Source organism: Penaeus monodon, chromosome 26, assembly GCF_015228065.2.
Source record: "Penaeus monodon isolate SGIC_2016 chromosome 26, NSTDA_Pmon_1, whole genome shotgun sequence".
In the NCBI taxonomy this organism is placed as follows: domain Eukaryota; kingdom Metazoa; phylum Arthropoda; class Malacostraca; order Decapoda; family Penaeidae; genus Penaeus; species Penaeus monodon.
In genome coordinates, this window is record NC_051411.1 from 9,439,710 (window position 1) to 9,452,209 (window position 12,500).

General features: G+C 40.6%; 2 protein-coding genes across 2 annotated transcripts in view; one reads left to right on the forward strand and one right to left on the reverse strand.

Moving 5' to 3' along the window:
- Positions 1-4,612, forward strand: part of LOC119589896 (tax1-binding protein 3 homolog) — a 9,518-nt gene extending 4,906 nt beyond the window's left edge. Inside the window, exons 3-4 of the mRNA XM_037938535.1 lie at positions 1-76; positions 719-4,612. The exon at positions 1-76 is cut by the window's left edge and continues 20 nt beyond it. Of these exons, the coding sequence (XP_037794463.1) occupies positions 1-76; positions 719-889 (247 nt within the window). The 3' untranslated portion in view covers positions 890-4,612. The remainder of the gene's footprint in view (positions 77-718) is intronic.
- A 6,279-nt stretch (positions 4,613-10,891) lies between these two features.
- The window catches only part of LOC119589571 (cell surface glycoprotein 1-like), a 2,154-nt gene continuing 545 nt past the window's right edge, over positions 10,892-12,500 (reverse strand). Inside the window, exons 2-4 of the mRNA XM_037938170.1 lie at positions 11,695-12,500; positions 11,343-11,636; positions 10,892-11,142 (exon numbers count right to left, since the gene is read on the reverse strand). The exon at positions 11,695-12,500 is cut by the window's right edge and continues 394 nt beyond it. Coding sequence (XP_037794098.1) covers positions 10,892-11,142; positions 11,343-11,636; positions 11,695-12,500 — 1,351 coding nt within the window. The remainder of the gene's footprint in view (positions 11,143-11,342; positions 11,637-11,694) is intronic.

Below are 12,500 nucleotides of genomic sequence, written 5' to 3' on the forward strand. Positions count from 1 at the left end.
GATTGGAGGTGGAATAGATCAGGACTTCATGAAAAGTCCACAGGGCTACACAGACAATGGCATTTACTGTACGGAGGTGAGTACTTTAAAGGAGAAATGGTTTTTAAGTGTGTGAGTGAGTATACGAGTGGAATGTATTTAAGCCAATTTGCGCGGGTGGCAAAACTACACATAGATGGCTCTACAAGTGCTTAAGTCATCAAGGACTCAGCTATTAGTCCCCTATCTCCTCTGTTTACCCTTTTCCTTCATTTTTTGAAAGCTTCATTTCCATTATTTTATTGTCTTTGATGTTATTGATGTTTTAATAACAAATTAATAATCATAATATCAGTAAGAATGATAACATCAATATTAATTGTATTAGAAAGAAAAACACATATTCCAGCCAATTCAAGGAATGGGGAAATCAGGATCGGTCACGAGGGCCAACTGATAGACTCCTTCCTGGCTGAGCACATGTGGAGCCATCTGCATGTAACAAAACTCACTAAAATCTAAAGGGGACAGTATATAAACCCGCTGACATTGGGTTAATAAGAAAGTTGGTAGTAAGAAAGATTAAAAGAGAATACCTTTCTCATTATAAGGAGAAAAGGTAAGAAAAAATGAAAAGATGAGGAGGAAAAAGGTATGGCTAATACCATAGTCAAGGAACCAGAGACTTGCAAAGGAGTTGTATTAGTAGCAGATGCAATATCATTGTCATTTTTCTCAGGTCCATGATGGCAGTGCCGCAGCACGAGCTGGGCTGCGTGTCCATGACAAGATCCTCCAGTGCAACGGCTATGACTTCACAATGGTGACACACAAGAAAGCTGTGGACTACATTAAGAAGCACCCTGTTCTAAATCTCCTTGTAGCCCGCAAAGGAGTTACACACTCATAAACATTTTCCCCTTAACAGTGTCACACTTTCTGTCATTCCGTACACATTATTGTTATTCCATTGTTAATTCATCGGGAGATCACTTGACATCTTGTGCATTGTTCTGTTATTCTTCTCGTTCATTTGCTTTATGTACATTGGATGTGTTACATGTGCAATTATTATTATTATTTTTTTTTTTCTTCTTTTTTTTTTTGTTATGCATTCCTCTTTAATTTTTCTGGTAGTTGTTGAATGCACTGACTGTAATAATTTAGTACACTAAGGTAACAGGTGAATCCATTGATTTGGTTTGACTTTTATATGATCAAGAAATATGTTGAAGACTTAAGAAAGTTGCCAACCAATGGTAAGGTTGCAAAGAATGCATTTACATGTGTAAGGAATTTTGATGTTGCCATGTTAAACTGTTAAGCAAATAATTCTAAGTTGTTTTAAGAGGAATAGCCTTATCATATTTTATCTAACAAAGAAAGATCAGGAACAGTACTTGATTACAATGAATGTTTGTATGATAACAAATAAAGGGAATTTGTTATATGCCAAGGGAACTCTGAAGATAATGAAATGCTGTTTATATAGGTTGTATAAAAGATGGCCATTTTAACTAGTGCTTACATTTTTAATGCTTTTAACTGTTTGATTTAATTGTACACTGACAACCACAGACAATGGACAGCTACTTAGGAAACATAACTCTTATATTTTGCTTTGTGTACATTAGTCAGTGTGTCTCTTGGTATTAGAATTTTTATTGAGAATATCAGGTTATTTTTTCAATCCTCTCATTATTATTATTGTTATTATTATTATTATTAATTATTATGATGAGTTACTCAGAATGTGGTTGATAAATAGATGTAATTGACTAACACAAACTATCTTTTTTAGAATTTGAAATCAAAAGTGTTTAGTTCTGCTTTTGGTAATGCGGAATGAGACTGAAGCACTCAAGTGTTAGTGTTGCTTTGGCTTTTTTTGTACTCAATACGCTTGCAGTGACATCACCATGTTTTGTAACCACATGATGACGCTTTGAGAAATGGAAACCCAGTGCTTTTGCTTTTTCTGAGTTGCTTTTCTCAATCACTTCCACAGTTCCTTCATCATAACAGGGTGTTTAATTGTTACTGGCTTTTTAAATTTTCCCACAAATATACTCATACATCTTACAACCTCAACAAACAAATGTTCCACGACATTGATCATTCCACAGCATGAATTTAGGTGTTGTGCTTCCAGGTTATGCTAGACAGTGATTGTAGCTCAGAATGTGTAAGAGAATCCACCAAGAGTGTAAAGCCTTATTAAATTGCCACAGATTCATATATATTTATGCAGCTAATAACTGTCTGTAAACCATTTACTTTAGTGATGTTATTATGAGTATGATGATTTTCCAAATGCATTGGTAATCACTGAATCTTCTCCAAAATGTTTGCTCAATATCTAACATACTGAGAAAAGAAAATCATTAAATGAAAGAGATTTAAGTTCACAAAATCAAATTATGTTTTTCCTTTCATATAGAATAAGCATTGAAGCCAAAGTTACTGTGTTATTGCACAAAATACATTGATAAGGCACAATAATTTAAGAAAATGCCATTGTAGAAGAGATAAATATGAATGGCTTCCTTCTCATATTATAAGGTTTATAGAGAATGTTGTAGAGATTAGCCAAGAGTATTTACTTTTCCCCTTCACATAGCTTGAAGATGATGGCTGAACAAGAGCCAATTGTGCTGATCAAGTTTATTTTTTCTGATTCTGAACATTATCCAGTCACGTCTCGGACCAGTTCATAGATTCAGATAAGTTCTGTGGAAGGAAAAACTGGATTAATGAGGATACTCATTTCGTACTCCTTAAAAGAAAAAATGAAGGAATTACTAAAACCAGAATGCTTTGCTAAAATGTAAAATGTTTATAGACTGGTCAGGTTATTATTTTTCTTTATACGTATAATGGTATTTAATGAGTCACAGTATGATGAATAAAATATATATTTTCATAAGAAGTATTCTTACTACCTTTTTGTTGATGTGTTGACTTATTTTAGATTACAGAGCTGTACAAATGTGTGTTTGAGGTTTCTTTAACAGATGCCTTGATTTTTTTCTCTATCTTACTCTCATCCCTCTCAACAAAATTTGTTACATAATGTGAGAACTGAGGAAATATAATGCAATTTTGGAATGATGCTGTGTAATCAAAATGTTAATCTCCTGATTCAGCTTCAAGTCTGAAACCTGAAACACATTTTTGTCCCAACACACCAAAAGGAAAACTGAATATTTATAATTTAGCCAAACCAAATGTTACATTCTTTTGACCTAATAGCATTGTACCTGCTTGAGTGTTTTTCCTAGGGTTATTTATAATAAAATTATTTTCTTGTTATCATATTTTTACCTGCCTTTTTTTTTAGGCAGATTGGAGTATTTTACATATACACTATAAAATTTTGAGAGTGTAATGATAGGAAAATTGAAAATGTACAGGGAGTACTTCACAATTGTTGCTGTTTTCCTATATTAACCTCCAGCTTGGAAACAATGAGTCAGAATATTTTTTCCAAAAATGTCGAAGTGATATTATGAGATGAAAAGAGCTGTTTATATTACATGTAAGTATAACAACTCACATGAAAGATATTTAGCATATACATGACTGAATAATTTATACTTCATATTGTGTGTTTCTTAATGGGACCTGTACACATGTGAAAGTTTTTTAAAATGTTTGTAAATCGTGGTGTCCATATTTTGCATGAGTTCACTGCAAGTAATACAGACACTGAATATTTTATTTATATTGATTAACTGCTTAACAAGAAAGGTTCTCAATGGGATTTTTTTCGGCTTGTTTCCTGCCATTGATGTTAGACATAAGGTCATTTCTCAGAATCATGTGTCCGAGATAGTTTTTGTATCATGGTTAAAATCAAGCAACGTGTGTGTTGTATAAGAATCCACTGCTATATCAGTCAGTTTTAACAGATAACAATTACTGCTATATAAAGTCATGTAGGATTTCAAAATATTTAGGATTTTGGTAAAAGTGAATAAGGAAAAGCAAGTGTCCCAAATAAAACTCCGAACAGTATATAAAGACTGATAGCAATATATAGGTTTAAGAATAGGACCCAGTTAAATTTACTTCATGACAAAAGATATCCATGGCTTCTTTATAGGTTACACTTAATAAGAAATATTCTTAATATATAACAAACCCAAGACCAGAACATCTTGTATGAATTTGCATAACCTTTGCCTTATTATGGGTAGGGCATGGTTATTTTATTTTTTGTCTTTTTTTTTGTATGCATCTTCTGATTGTGGACATAATTAACTTACTTATTACCTCCAATTTGTAATGCTATTTTTAAATTGTTCTACAAAAACTACTTAGTTTACTCCCTATTTTTTATGGTTAACTAAGAACTGAAATGGAGACAAGATATTATTATCCTTTTCTGATCCATAAAATAGATATGCCATTTAGACTGTGCTTTATTAAACAACGGTAAAAAAGCTCCTCTTATGCCAGTCTTCAATAAGCTTGCAAATGTTTTAACTTAGGTGGTCAAATCGTTGCTCATTGGTACAGTGTAGTGTTTTCCAAACCTAAATGAACTATAAAATTTGAAAATGAAGTTGGCTCTGTTCAGGGCAACTTTACTTCTGTGTTTGTGCAGCTTTACCAGTAAAAGATATTATAATGTTGTGTTTCCTTTTCCCTTTTGTACATGTGTTAAAAGCTAGATGAAAGAATAACATAGTGAATGCTTCCCAAGGAGCCTCAGCACAGTACATGACAAAATAATGAAGTTTTAAAATAGCAAACAACATAACTGTTTAGAAATACACACACATATTGCCATAAGAGGAACAAAGGAGATGAAATGAGTTACAACCACTATGTTCAGAGAAATAGAGTCATAATGAAGAATTAAGTGAGACTTTATCATGGGTATTTATTTATTTATTTTTTTACATTCTCGTTTCATTTCATAAGCAAATATAAATAAACTTAGGCTAACAGGATATGATCTTTGTCTATGTGAAGAAACTCTTACTGAACTGGAGCTTTGATAATAATTACAGGACAATGGAGTAAAAATAAGCTATAAGCATTATAAATCCATGTGCATGAAATCAATGAGAATCATTTCACAACATCAGGATTGCAGCAATAAATGTTAGTACTGTGAATTGCTAAATATGTAATAATGGCACTTAAGATCAAGAAAATAACGTATCTTACAAATTACAGAAAAAAAATCAGTGTTTAAAATAATCTGTTTCTAATTCTTTCTAAATTTATTGATAAGAGATGTTTGCTTGGAATGCAGTTAATGTCAAAATCGATTATAAAAAAAAATACAAGAAATGTAGGGCATTTTGTTTCTGAAAACTTTTTCTGACTTTCTGCTTAATTCTTTCTCTCACTTTCTGAATCTCTCTCTCTCTCTCTCTCTCTCTCTCTCTCTCTCTCTCTCTCTCTCTCTCTCTCTCTCTCTCTCTCTCTCTCTCTCTCTCTCTCTCTCCCTCTCTCCCTCTCTCCCTCTCTCCCTCTCTCCCTCTCTCCCTCTCTCCCTCTCTCCCTCTCCCTCTGTGTGTGTGTGTGTGTGTGTGTGTGTGTGTGTGTGTGTGTGTGTGTGTGTGTGTGTGTGTGTGTGTGTGTGTGTGTGTGTGTGTGTGTGTGTGTGTGTGTGTGTGTGTGTCATGAACTCTCTTTCTCCCTCCGTTTATATCTGCCGCTTTCACTCCTGTTCCTGTTTTTCATCTTTCTTCTAATTCTATTTTAAAATCAAGATGGTATCATTAGTGAGATACAATCGTTTCTGATGCATTTTACACAAATGCATAACTCTTCTGTACCCTACATACGATAAAAAATTAGAGTTTCTTAATGTTATATAATGCAAATGGTACAATATGCTATATAAACGGGAGCATAACTAGTATTCTGGCTTTGGTGAAGTGTAATTCTCCCCCCCCCTCTTCACTACAGTTTGCTGTCGACGCAAATTCATTAAATTGACTAGAGTTAAAATCAGTGCCGGATTTAAACTTGGCAATGTCTTATGCTACAAAAAGCTTGGGGGCTCTTGTAAAGTAAAAAAAATAAAGGTCTTGTAAACCTTGAAAACGTGATGTCATGCACTAAAGAGCATAACCAAAGGAATAACTTGTATGGATGCAATACAAAATAATTTTTGAAACGTCACTGAAACTTTTCGGCCGTAAGATATAGCTTTAATAGCTAATACACAAATCCGGCCACGGATAAAATTAATTTAATAAATGCACTTTCTTATCCAAACGTCACACTGCAACACTGCTTGAGAATCGCGCACCAAAGTCTAATAATTATAACGACGGATAACGACCCAAAAATCTCCTCTAAATAAGGACTCTTCTGTTACTTGGAACGTGTGGCATTTCTTTTTGGAATTTTCTTGACAAAACCTCGGATTTTGAGAATGGCTTCACACTCTCCCCGGTAGTTACAACTGGGAATATGGTTGTGTATTTTGGCAGTAATTCTCAGAGGCATACAGGGGGAAATACAGCTAGATTTCCATGGAAATGCAATAACCGTATGCAAGCATAATGCATTTACATTCGTATGCTAATGGAACAAAGAACTGGTGTGTTGCAGAAGTGTTGAATATATTAGAATATTGTCATAAACACGTCTGTCTAAATATCTACTTATCTGTCTGTATTTATATGTATATAGGTATATATATATATATATATATATATATATATATATATATATATATATATATTTTTTTTTTTTTTTTTTTTTTTTTGTGTGTTGTTGTGTTGTGTGTGTGTGTGTGTGTGTGTGTGTGTGTGTGTGTGTGTGTGTGTGTGTGTGTGTGTGTGTGTGTGTGTGTGTGTGTGTGTGTTCATGGGGTGTGTGTCGTGAGCGTGGGGCTGAATCATCCCCCAACGGCGATCCCAGTTCCTCGCCTACTTCCCTCATTGAGTTCCTACTTCGCGTTGTTCCTCCCACCGCGGTCATTGCCACGGCGCCGCACCAGCAGCTGGAGCACGTGCTTGCGGAATTTTCCTCCGCTGAGGGAGTAGAGCGCCCAGTTCCACGAGGCGCCGGCCACGAAGAGCCACCAGGCGAAGAAGTGAGCCACGGGGCGCGCGCGGGGCAGGTCGGCCAGCGCGTCCACGGCCACGGGCACGCTCGACAGGCCAAACAGGAGGGCCATGTGCAGCAGCGTCCACGTCACGCGCAGCATCTCCTCGTCACGCACCGCCGAGTGGATGGACAGCTTGTTCTTGGCGATCCTGTTGCTGCGGTGGAGAGCGGCCAGGGTGGCCACAATGAGCAGGATTGTGAGCACCCCGGCTGCGGACAGGATGGTGACCACCAAGTAGAAGACAAAGAAGGAGACGGACGGCGCGCCCGCCCCCATGCTTATGGTTAGTTTCGTGATTGGATCGAAGTATCCGACGAAGGAGAAGCCTCGGCTCTGGCGCCAGTTGATGAGGAGAGACAAGGCGACGCTCACAAGCCAGCTGATGCACACGCCCGTCGACACGAGGCGCCGGCCCAACGGACGCCCGAGAACCACGAAGAAGCGCTCGACGCTCATGAGGGCGAGCGACAACAGCGACACGATGCAGGAGACGTTGAAGACGACGCTACAAGCCATAGGGTAGCCGCGCCTCTCGAACCTCAGCTGCTGGAAGCCGGGAGGCTGACGCACCGAGAGCTGGGTAAAGTTAACATGGATCGTGTCAGGGCTGAGGTCGCGAAGGCTGAGTCGGCCGCGCATGAGCGAGATGGAGTCGTGCACCGCGAGGGCCGCCGGCATCGCGCCCAGCAGCAAGTCGGCCACGGCGAGCGATGCCCGCAGCAGGAAGGTTGCCTCCCGCACCAGCCCCGTGGCTAGGATTACCACCAACACGAACACGTTTCCTAAAACCGTCACTGTGGTGATGGTGGCAGCCACAGCTAGCAATGCAATTTCATTCCCCTTGCAGCCATTGTCAAGGTATGACCAGTCTACCGGCTGGTTTCTTCCGAATAAGGATACAACCATATTGTGCAAACACGAAGGCCAGAATTTATTAATGGTCGTTCGGTTATTGGCCAAATTAATTTGCATAATGTCAATTGTATCCTGGGGAAGAGAGAGGAAGCAAGAGCTCTCTATCAGATCGTCGTGGATGGGGCCCATGATCAGCTTTGCTGCGCTCCTAAATATTTGGAACTTGCCTTCCCTGATGTCTCGGAAGCACTGCATGTTGTTGTACAGGGTGGCGCGGAAAAGTGTTTTCGCATTTACCTGGGCAGTAGAAATTTCCTCCGTTTGAGGCATGTCAAGTATATACGGAGGCGTGGGATTTTCCATAAGATTGCTAATGTACATATAACTTGAAGAGAGAATGAGGGTCGGTCGCAAAGGCACAATATCAAAGGCTTCAACATCACTGTCCATGTTGACCTCGGGACCTCGGGTGGTATTGACTTTTCTGGCGTGTTTCAGTGGGAATATGACGGCGTGGTATGATATTACATCCCCCGACTGAAATATTACCGCGGAACCGTTTCTTACGTAGGAAACACACTCGCTGGACTTCAGCAGCTGCAGAAACTTGGAAATGTCCTTGAGCTTCAAACACGTTCCTAGCTGTAACAAAGTCCACTGATTTCCCACGCCCCCTTCCTGCCACGTGCGTCCGGGAAAGGCCGCCCGAAGAGTCCTCAAGACTGGCGTGAGATGGTCGCGAGAGCCTCTTGTGACGTAGGTGATATGCTGTGCCGCCGCCTCCACCATGGCCACCACTTTCTCTCTCCGGCAAAGCAAATCTGCACTCACCTTCGTATTCCTGAAGGCAGCGAGGAGCAGGAGGATAATCTTGTCCTTGTCCATGATACTCACTGAACAGCTGTGAATGAACAGGAGGTACGCGGTTGTGTGCACAGTGTCCGGAAATTGGCTGTTGGTTTTGTGACACAAAGTGAACTGAGATGATTTTCGACAGAGCAGATGAGCACTTTCAAGATTGCTGATGAATTCTGTGAATTTTTGGTGCAATGAATATTGCTGGAAGGAAAAAATAATGGATGTTCTCCAGAAGTGAGACGTATATAAAGGTAATTGTTGAATGTATATTTGGGATGCATTTGACAGTTGAATATTGAAGATTGCCAACCACCTTAAGAAGTACATGTAATTCGTATAGAGAGTGTCATTTTTAAAAACTAGAAGTTCTTTATTTTTAGTGATTGGAACTTTCTGCCAGAGATTATATGGATTCTCCATGGCCATGAATATATTCTGGTGGTTACTGTTGCACATGTAGTACATTATTCCATTATATGAAATTCTGTAGAGCTGAGAAAAATCACCACAGTATTTTATAACATCGACATTCCCCACCGAATATGCTAAACTTAGAAAATCTGCAGTGATGTCATTCAGTGGGCAACTTGCATACAAAAAGACAATAGTCTCCTCCGTTTTATTCACAACAACTTTTAACATTGCAACGTCTCCTATAGTATTATATGGACCTTCTGTTATCCGCTGGCTACAGGAACGAATTAGAGATGCATTGACACCATCTCTGTCATTAAGTAACACTCGAAAAACATTCTTGTGGAATTTGTCAACTGAACCTCTACACACAAGCAAAACGCAGCTCTCTGGAAGGCTACTGGCTACCGTCCACAGACTGTAGAGTATCTCAGCCCGAAGGCGCCCGAATTCGTCTCCGCCTCCGCCTGTAGGACACGACCAGAGCAGCGAGTGGATGAGTGCGACCGACAGCCCTGTGCCCTTTTGTGACAATGGAGTTTCAAGATTGGTTAAGAGAGGTTCACTTTGTTGGCCCTGGATATCAGCTCCCGATATCGCTTTTTGGCATAGCATGACTTCTTCTTTGACTTCAGAGTACTTTGACCACAGACTAATATAAGGGAACCACATTTTTCGTGCTGGTTCCTTCTTGACGACGACGACGGTAAAGTCGACATCAGGGTTGCAAAGAAAGGTGAGGCAAGCGTCTGGAAATTCAGGCAGTTCTAGATCGTCACCCAAAAGATCTTCCAGTAAACCAATATATCTGCTGAATTCGTACTTCCACTTCTTAGACTTCTGCAGCAAACATCGTGAGAGCTGTCGTCTGCGGTCGGTTTGGTTCGAGGAATAGAAGGAGACGAGGATTCCGTACCATGTGTTGAGATCTACTGCCCCGCACCAGCTGCTCCGAAATGGTATGACGACACGTGTACCAGATGTGAACGTCTTGATGATCACAGCCATTGGGCAAGGGGAGGACTCTGGATATTCACTCATATAATGCACTTCTTGATCACTAGAAATGAAGCTGCCATTCTGTGCTTTAATTCGCAGCTCACTGAGACAAGCATCTGCGAACTCGTTGTAATACAAATGTTCAGGTCCTATAAGAATCGTATTGAGTTTTGTGTAAGACAAGACAGTTGAACCTGAGAAACAAAGACTCTTTTGACAGACTGGTAAGACTGAAGAAAACTCTTCCTGAAAGGTCTGTATATATGCAAAACCCCTCGACTGAACGCAGATAGGATTCAAAACAATCAGCTGTATCTTAAGAGTAATAATATGTGATTTACTAAAGACTTCATCTTGTCCACTGACAGGGCTTAATTGTTCGAAACACTTCGGGTTCTTATCTAGGAAACCAATATGTTGTGATGTTTTCTGCCTTACTATAGAATGAGTAAGGGTTCGGGTCGGAACAGAGAAGGTCCCAGCAAGACTCAGGGAGTGTGGAATCAGCATCACGCACTTTGAGATAGAAGGGGGGACCTAATAACGTTGCACACCTTGTGGGGTAGTTTGGAGTAAGAAGGGAAGAGACAAGGATAGAGTCATCTGTGAGAGTTAGAGGAGGGGAAGCAGAAGTAGGATATTCTGTTGAAGTCACAGAAGGAGTGGAAGAGAAAGGATCGTCTGTGGGAGTCATAGTAGAAGGAGTTAGAGGGAAAGAGACAGGAGATTCGGGGTATGATAATCTGTGGGGATCAAAGGAGAGGCAGGGACTTTAGCATCTATAGCTGCTAGAGAAGAAGAGACGTCTGTGGAAGTGAAATGAGAGTCGAAAACAAGATCTTCTGTGGGAAACAGATGAGAGTCGAAAACAAGATCTTCTGTGGGAAACAGATGAGGAGAGCCAAGTACAGTAACATCTATGGGAGTCGCAGGAGATGAGACAAAGAAAGAATCATCTGTGGGTGCCAGAGGAGAGACAGGGATAGGCGTATTTGTGGGAAGTAGAGGGGAAGTCAGGGGAGGGGAGACAGGAACAGAACCCTCTAAGGAGGTTGAGGAGAAGATATAGGTACAGGAACATCTGTGGGAGTCAGAAGAGAGATACGGACTGAATCTTCTGTGGGAGTCATAGGGAGAGAGTCAGAAACCGGATTGCCTGTGGGAGTCAGAAAGGAAGAGACAGGGACGGAATCATCTGTGGGAGAGTAAGAATCAGGGACAAGCTCTTCTGTGGGCGTCACAGGAGAGACGGGGAAGGGATCGTATGTTGGCGTCGGATAGGAGGACACAGGGAAAAGGCAACTTGTGGAAATCAGAGGAGAGACAGGAAGGGGCTCCTCTGTGACCTTCAGAGAGACAGAAACGACATCTTCTGTGGGAATCAGAGGAAGAGAGACAGGGACAAGATCTTCTGTGAGATTCAGGGGAGAAGACACAGTGACAGAATCTGCTGTGGGAGTAAATGGAGAGACAGGAACAGGAACGTCTGTGGGAATCGGAAGAAAAACTGGGACAGGTTGGGATTAGTGGAGAAGAAACAGGGACTGGATTCTCTGTGGGAGTGAAAGGAGAAACGGGGACAGGATCTTCTGTGGGAACAGGATCCTCTGTGACATTTAGTGGGGAAGAAACAAGGACTGGAACTTCTGTGGAAGTCGGAGGAGAAGGAGGAGGAGGAGAGACAGGGACATAACCTTCTGCGAGAGTAAAAGGAGGATGGATGTGAACAGGACTTCCTATGGAAGACAGAGGAGGTGTCACAGGAGCAGGAGTCACATATGATGGAGAGACCGGAACAGATTCGTCTGTGGGAACCAGGGTACCGGAGTATCTCACAGAAATATTCCAGTGAGCCTCGTTAGTACTGGCTGATGGTACGATATCTGACGCCCAATTTCTGTTAGTGCTGACCTGCTCTTCGGCAAGTTCTCTTTCATACACTGTTGCAATTTTAGCTTTGAGAAAAGGGACGTCATTAGTAAGATTAACACTGGAGTCCCTTGCTTCAGGAGCGATATCAACACAACTCTCCATTCTGCGATTTCCATCTCCTGGACTGTGTTGTTGTTGAGAATGTGGCACGTAACCCGGGCTTGTGTTCAGGATCGCGTTAATAGGTATTCTGTAGGACCCTGTTTCTTCTCGGGTTTTTGCTTCTCCTGAAGTTTCCGTTTCTCCTGTGGTTTCTGTTTCCTCTGTGGCTTCTGTTTTCCCTGTGGTTTCTGATTGTCCTGAAGTTTCTGTTTCACCTGTGGTTTCTGTTTCCTCTGAAACTTCTGTTTCTCCTGAAGTTTTTGTTTCTCCTGAAGTTCCT